Consider the following 7,820-nt stretch of genomic DNA (forward strand, 5'->3'; position numbering starts at 1 on the left):
CCAACATTGAATAAAAGCAGCTATGGTGGAACATGCTAACATCAGCACTGGGAGGGAGGTGGCCACAGGAGGCTCAGAAGTGCAAGGTCATTCTTGACTATACGAGGAGTTCAAACAAGCCTAGGATATATGAGTGCCATTCTTACAAAGGCAATAAAAAACAAAACTTAGCGTGTGTGTGTGTGTGTGTGTGTGTGTGTGTGTGTAAAGAGATAGCTTAGCCATTAAGGCCACTTGCTGTTCTTCCGGAGGTACTGAGTTAAGTTTCCAGCACCCACAGCAGGTAACTCACAACCATCTGTAACTCAGCTTCAGAGGAACTAACATCTACATCTTTTTCTGGCCTTTGCAGGCACTGGTACACACAAGACTTATATACATACATACATACATACATATATACATACATGCACACATACACCACCACCACCAACAACCCAACTTAGAAACATGCGCGAAGCCCCGGGTTACATCCCCAGCATTGCCAATAAATAACCACACAATACAGACATAAATATACATATATAAAATTACATGTACCAAATATTTTACTAAAGCATTTATTTTCTTAAACAAAAATATACATTAAATCTCAGATTTACAGCATATAGAAATAATTTATGATTTGCATTTTAAATTATTAATATTGCACCCAGCAGTGTTAAGTCTTTGACACATTTGCATTGCCAACCCTTCCCACCATTCAAAAACAAAAAACAAAACAAAACGAAAGCGAAACTTGAAACTGACAAAATTACACAAGCTAATTTTTCCATAAAAAAAGGAAAACATACAATTCTTTTTATTTACATGGTAAAAGTTGTAAACTTTCAGAAATTTACCTCCAAGAGACAGGCATACATTCTTTCATCTAGACAATGCATTATAAAAGTACAATTTAATTTTTTCCTGTCCTGTGTATAGAAGATGAACTACACATGACTTCCTCTTGGGAATTCACATACTGCTATGAACATTTGCAAGGGGGAAAAAGTTACCCACTGCAACCCACAGAGGCCTTTGGTAGAGCAGGGAGACTGTTTTGTCAAAGAAATAAAATGAGAAAAATACCCTGGGGGGGGGAAATAAGTTACCTTTTCAAGGATATTTTCCTTAATTGCCTAATGTTTTTTCCAAAATAAAAAACAAAATCTGTTCTTTTTGTCTTAGACAGAAGACAGATACAAGAGCGAGGCTCCGAAAGACTTGTATAAAACACTTTCTAGGAAGGGGGACACAAACAGTTTCTTTTCAACAGACAACTCTGCAAAATATTCCCAAAGGTATCACTGATGCCCTCTGGGCTTTTTGTTTGTTTGTTTAAATTTATCTGTTCTGAACAGTAGACCTCTCTTTTGCTTCCAGGAAACACAGGGGAAAGTTCTCCACAAACAGGGGAAAGTTGTCCAAGCTCCTGACAGTGGGACAAACGACAAGCAAAGCTCACACTTAAGAACCAAGCAATGGAGCCCCACGTGGGCATATACACACACAATCTCATAGTGTTTTAAGTAATTTTTACCACTTTTGTATTAGGCTACATTCATAGTTTTTCTTGCCTGAATGTGGCCACAGGCAGCAGTTTGAATACACCTTTGTATGTATTCTTCTTCTCTGTTGTGGGCAGTAGTAACAATGTTCCCATCACTTAAGAGTCAAGACTCTTGTTCCTCCCGCCCCCCTAACCCCCCAGCCCCCCAGCCCAGCCAGTGACTGGGAAAAGCTAAGCAGTGTTGTCTACCAAAGGAAACACAAGGGAATTTTCAGTAAGCATTGTCCTGTCCTTTTCTAGTCAATTTTAAGTGATCCCTAATTGTGCATATTTAGGACACCATGTGATGTTTCTTTTGTTTTGTACTGCTATGGGACCTAAGACTCCAACTCTGCCACCAAGCCACAAGGTGGCCCGCCATGTTCCTTAGCACGTGCATATTGTATAATGATTGACATCATGTTTTTTCCATTTCTCAGTTATCGCTTCTTGTTGAAAACATTCAAATCCCTTTCGTATAGCATTTCTGAAACACACATTCCATTATCATGCTCTATAGTCCTTTATGGTGCAACAAATGCCACAATTCTCTTATCTAAATGGAACTTAATACTAGTTGATAATGTCCTCAGCTTTTAAAAATCGTTTTTGTCAAAATTAAAGTAGGGAGCCAAACTGCTTGGTGGTACAGGGAAATACCAAATAGTAAAAAAACATGGAATACATTATTTAACCTGGTAGTAAATCAAAACCAGAACGAAACGTTGCACTTAATCATTCAATCAAGGAAAGTTGTTTCAAATTTCTAAAGTTGGTAGAAAGAAGCAGGGAGCCTGATCAAGGTTTGAAAAAGTCATTAAGCCACTTCCTGTCAGGTGATAAACATTAGCAACCCTCTGTTACTGCACCCATAACTTAAAAACAGATCTTCTCTTTTCATTTTGTAAAGATGACAAGCAGAGGGGGAGTGTGCATCTGAGAAATCCACGCTTGAGGCCACAAATAGAAGAGTGCAATTGTAACTTTGTAGTGTAGTAGTGTCCTTCGAGCTGAAATGGAGACTTTTCTAAATTCTGCCGTCTTCCATTAGGTCAGGATTTAAAAAAAAAAAAAAGTTCCCTTTGAATCTCAGCAGACACAATCGGCTGGATAACAGGTGGTGTCTTGGCTTTGCGATTGCTTAACAGCACAATCCTAGAAGTTTATTAAAAAGGTTATTGTCATCAGCATCACTGTGACAACTTCAGTTTGTGTTTTTAAAAAGGTCCTGAGTCGTTCATTTAAAAAAAAAAAACAAAACAAAACATCTTCCCAGCACTCCTGTCTCTCAGCAGAGCAGTGCCAATCAGCTCTCCACTGTGCGCCGGTACTCAGCTGTGCCTTCCGCGATGATGGCATCCAGGGGCGAGCGCTTCTTGCGGATGCTGCGGCCAGAGGAGATGAGGTCTGCGTAGCCTCTCTGGTGCGAGAAGGCGTAGGCTGAGCGCCTGGAAGATACTCCCCTCCGGAACACGCTCTGCCGCCGTTTCCACTGCTCTTCAGCCTTCAATCGCTTTCGATGCTTCTGGATCTGGAGAGAGAAAACCATGGAGAGACAGATCTGAGGAGATGCACAGGTCGCCTAGCCAATAGAAGATGGGCAGAAGCTAGCCCCGCGGACAGCCTTTACACCCTTATGCATGCACAAATGTCCCCCCTTTCTGGACTAGCGGAACATGGAGGGTCCGGAAGGTTGGGGACTATTTCCACTATCCTGCAGGTAGATTTTGGAAAAACTATTGCCAGGCATTTAATCCCAGTACTCAAAAGGTGGAGGTATCTTGGAGGTCAGCCCGGTCTATATCGCAAGTTCCAGGAAAACCATGCCTCACACTTTTCATAAGTGTAGTGGTTATTTCCTGTCAACTTGACACAAACTAGAGTCATTTGAGTAGGAATGTTAATTAAGAAGCTGCCTCCATCAGATTGGCCTGTAGCCAAGACTATAGGGCATTATCTTGAATAATGGTTGGTATGGGAGGGCCCAGCCCAATGTGAGGGTCCCACCCCTGAGTAGCAGGTTCTGGGTAGTATAAGGAAGTAGGCTCAGCATGCCATAGAGAACAAGCCAGGGAGCAGCACCCCTCCAGTTCCTGCTTCAGTTTCTGGCTCCATGGTGCTGCACGACCTTCTGCCCTGGCTTCCCTCAGTGGTAGCTTGTGACCCGGGGGTCATATGACGAAATAAACCTTTGCTTCCCCGAACTGCGATTGGTCATGCTATATATCAGAGCACTAGAAAGCAAACTAGGCTGCTTAAGCTAACATTCTTTGTGAGTCCCAGGGCAGACTGGTATGTGTTGACAAACCTCAAAGGCATGTTACAGCATAGTCTGTCTTTCTCTTTCTTGTTCGTTCTCTCTCTCTCTCTCTCTATCTCTCTCTCTCTCTCTCTCTCTCTCTCTCTCTGTGAGTGTGTGTGTGTGTGTTCACCTGTGCAGGTGTGTATAATGGCTATAGAAGCTAGAGATGGATGTCCGGTGTCTCCCTCTATCCCCTTCACCCTAATTTTTGAGATAGGATTTGTCATAGAATCAATTCTGGAGCCTACAGATTCAGTGACGCTGGCTGGCCAGCAAGCCCCAGAAATCGTCCTGTCCCCACAATCTGGAGATGCAGGATGCCGGGTGAAGTTGTTAGTGATGTGTGCTGGATCCCAAACTCAAGTCTTCCTTCCTGCACTTAGAGAACGGAGGTCCTATCTCTTCTCTAGTTTACCAAACACTGTCACAGTGTTCTCCTGGGTCCTTGCTTACCTACCATCCACCCTCACTCACCTTTCCACAGGATACCAATTTATAATAAGGTACTCCTCCTCTCTACAGTGACATTCTTCATAAGAGAGGGACTGTCTTATCTTGTTGGCTATTAGTTCAACATGCAGCCTAATTCTGACAAGTGACATCTGAGAAAAGTACACATTCAAAGTTCCCAGGATCCTGAGGGAAAGGATGGAAGCCTTGTCCCCATTTATCCATGTGATGCCAGGAACGGCTGTGGCCACCTTACAGCATGAGATGAAACTAATAAAGAAGACACTCCCTTCAGAAGTGTGACGGGAAAAGAAATGTTAAATTGCTCAACGATGGGGCCTGAAGTCTGCTGATCATTACTAACGGGGAGATGACACATGGTTTTTGAGACATTGATTGTATTATCGGATATGATATTTTGCTTTAAATAAGGAGGGTGGGTTGGGGGGGAGAGGAGATCACCCTCTCAGAGGCAAAGGGGTGGGGGAATTGGATAAAGAACTGTGTGGGAGCAGGGACTGGAAAAGGGGGCAACTTCTGGAATGTAAATAAAGTAATTAATTAAAAAAAATAAGGGGTGGGGGGAGAAGCCCAAACCATTAGCATGGCAAAGTGATAGATAACCGTAAAACTGAAGGGACAAGACCTGCTTCACTGTATGAACAGATGTCTGAAGGTTCAGGATCCCTCACGATGGAATTAAAGAGAAATAGTGAAACAACAAAATTCTTATCAGCCTTCCCACAGACTTTGAGGAGGAAAGGTAGTGATGGGGGATGCGTTGGATCCCTGAAGGGACACTCCAGTAGGAGGAGGATAGGTCTGTATCTCTATGTACCTTATCACTTTCTGATGGCCAAATGGTCATGGACAGGAAACGGATGGCGACGACAGGTAGTAAGCACACTGCAACCGTCAGGATGATGGTCAGCCAAATGTATGGCTGTCTCAGGGCATTGGAAGCCGTACCTGCAACAACACAACAAGGGCTCACAGACGTGCTTCTATCCTTAGGACAGAGTTAGCCTTCCAGATGCTCAGCAGACAGCTCAGCAGACACCTTAGATAAGACTTCACTTCTGCTTTTCTTTTTCTTTTCTTTTCTTTTCTTCTCTTTTCTTTTCTTTTCTTTTCTTTTTTCTTTCTTTCTCTTCCCTTCCTTCCTTCCTTCCTTCCTTCCTTCCTTCCTTCCTTCCTCTCTCTCTCTCTCTCTCTTTCTTTCTTTCTTTCTTTCTTTCTTTCTTTCTTTCTTTCTTTCTAGATTTATTTATTTATTTATTTATTTATTTATTTATTTATTTATTATGTGTAAGTACACTGCAGCTATCTTCAGACACCAGAAGAGGGCATCAGATCTCATTACCAATGGCTGTGAGCTACCGTGTGGCTGCTGGGATTTGAACTCAGGACCTTCAGAAGAGCAGTTGGTGCTCTTAAGCGCTGAGCCCATCTCTCCAACCCAACATTTTATTACCTCCCCACACTGCTCCAGAAATGAACATTTTTTTCCCCCTGTTTTCAGATTTTGTTTTTGAGACAGGGTCTCACCCTGAAGTCTTCAGGGTGCAGAGATGGCAGATCAGATCCGCTACGCCCTGACAGGAATTCATTGTTGTTTGGTTTGTTTTTTTGAGACAGGGTTTCCTCTGTGCATCCTTGGCTCTCCAGGCAGGACCTTGATCTGTAGACCAGGCTGGCCTTGAACTCACAGAGATCTGTCTACCTCTGTCTCCTGAGCGCTGGGATTAAGGGCATGCGGTACCATTGCCTGGCAGGAATGCATATTTTAAAAGCCAAGACCCGGGAAAGCCAAATAAAAAATGTCAATTGCCTGCTATAAGCTGCTAAAGGAAAGGGGAGGATGCTTCTATTAATGCTGCACCAACAAACAATGGAAACTTGGAGCTGAGGTGGAGCTCTCAGGCGATCATTCGTTGTGAGCAATCTGCCCTTGGGGTCACTTGGCAGTAGAGAGTTCCAAAAAAAAAAATGTTAAAAACAAAGCAGTTATGAATTCAGTTGCTATGAAAATAGCAGAACATGTGTCCTTGGGATATGGTGGGGCATCTTCTGGGTATATGCCCAGGAGTGGTATAGGTTGGTCTTCAGGTAGAATTGTTTCCAATTTTCTGAGGAACCTCCAGATGGATTTCCAGAGTGGTTGTACAAGTGATTCCCCTCAGCAATGGAGGCGTGTTCCTCTTTCTCCACATCCTCGCCAGTATCTGCTGTCACCCGAGTTTTTGATCTAAGCCATTCTGATTGGTGGAAGGTGGAATCTCAGGGTCATTTTGATTTGCATTTCTCTGATGTTTAAGGATGTTGAACATTTCTTTAAGTGCCATTCAAGATTCCTCTATTGAGAATTCCCTGTTTAGCTCTGTACCCCATTTTTAAAAAATAGTTTTGGCCAGAAACTCCACATATTTGTCATATGAACTGGCAGCCCACAGTGTTTTATAGGGGTCATGCCGTTCAATCTATTCTGAGAGGTGGGAGCTTTGTCTGAGCCACATCGGGAAACTGAGTCGAGAGCTTGGTAAGTTTGCCCAAGAAAACATAGCTAACCAGGGCAGCCCCAAGATCAAAACCCACTCTGTGGCTGGAGTCAAGCTTTGGCCCCTGGAACTGGTGATTTTCTGTCTGATTTTATAATACCAGCAGGTGATCATATACATTTCCCCAACATCTAGAGACACATTTATCACAAAGCTTTCTGTACTTTATGAGTTCATAAAATTAATTTTTACAATTTAAACTTTTATCTTTTTTAAAATGAGTACACAAGGTGTCAGATGTCATTATGGCATTCTTCATTGTGGTTTTCAGTCTCTTCTCTCCCTGTAGCTTTCCACCCTACTGCTGTCCTTAATCCCCTACAGAACCTCTCCCCCTACTTGGTGTCTTCTGCTTGTCAGTATTGCGAGCATTCTTTGCCCATCTTCCATCTTCCCTCATCATCTATTTTTACTCTCTCTTATTCTTTCTACTTTTTAAAGCTATAATCACATTTACACACACACACAAAACACAGTCTTTAATGTTAAACTACTAAATATAGATTAAATTGAGAGAACCCACCTCATATCAGAAGGTTCTAAGTAAGCATTAAAAGAGTAAGAAAAACAAAACAAAACAAAACAAAAATAATGAAAACTAGCCCCATCCAGAGATGAAAAGGGTTACCATAGCAACAAGCACTTAAAACCCAACAATGGGCCATAACATCTCAATCTTCTATTCAAAAAGAAAGTTATGGAGAATTTTTATTTCATCATAAATCCAAACTATTTGAGAATCTCACAAAAGTTCAATGTATGTTTATTTTAGTATTTGTGATATTTATATCAGTTTGATATAATGTATACAATGTATTTTGATTATATTTAAACTCCACTCCAATAACACTTCCCAGATCAACCCTTCCCAACTTCTTTTCCTTTTTCTTTCTTTCTTTCTTTCTTTCTTTCTTTCTTTCTTTCTTTCTTTCTTTCTTTCTTTCTTTCTTTCTTTCTTTCTTTCTCTTTCTTTCTTTCT

The 7,820-nt window shown here is 41.9% G+C and overlaps 1 protein-coding gene across 4 annotated transcripts in view; it reads right to left on the reverse strand.

Annotated features, from left to right (window-relative positions):
- Nucleotides 1-532: 532 nt before the first annotated feature.
- Nucleotides 533-7,820, reverse strand: part of Atp8b1 (ATPase phospholipid transporting 8B1) — a 125,246-nt gene continuing 117,958 nt past the window's right edge. For 3 of the 4 annotated variants that reach the window (XM_029547109.1, XM_029547110.1, XM_029547111.1), the window contains 2 exons: nucleotides 5,122-5,252; nucleotides 557-3,062 (listed from right to left, as the gene is read on the reverse strand). In XM_029547109.1, coding sequence (XP_029402969.1) covers nucleotides 2,838-3,062; nucleotides 5,122-5,252 — 356 coding nt within the window. In that variant the 3' untranslated portion in view covers nucleotides 557-2,837. Of the gene's footprint in view, nucleotides 3,063-5,121; nucleotides 5,253-7,820 lie in introns of all 4 variants that reach the window. The other variant, XM_021214622.1, reaches the window with a different exon arrangement.

The sequence above is a fragment of the Mus pahari genome, chromosome 15 (genome assembly GCF_900095145.1).
Source record: "Mus pahari chromosome 15, PAHARI_EIJ_v1.1, whole genome shotgun sequence".
Lineage (NCBI taxonomy): Eukaryota > Metazoa > Chordata > Mammalia > Rodentia > Muridae > Mus > Mus pahari.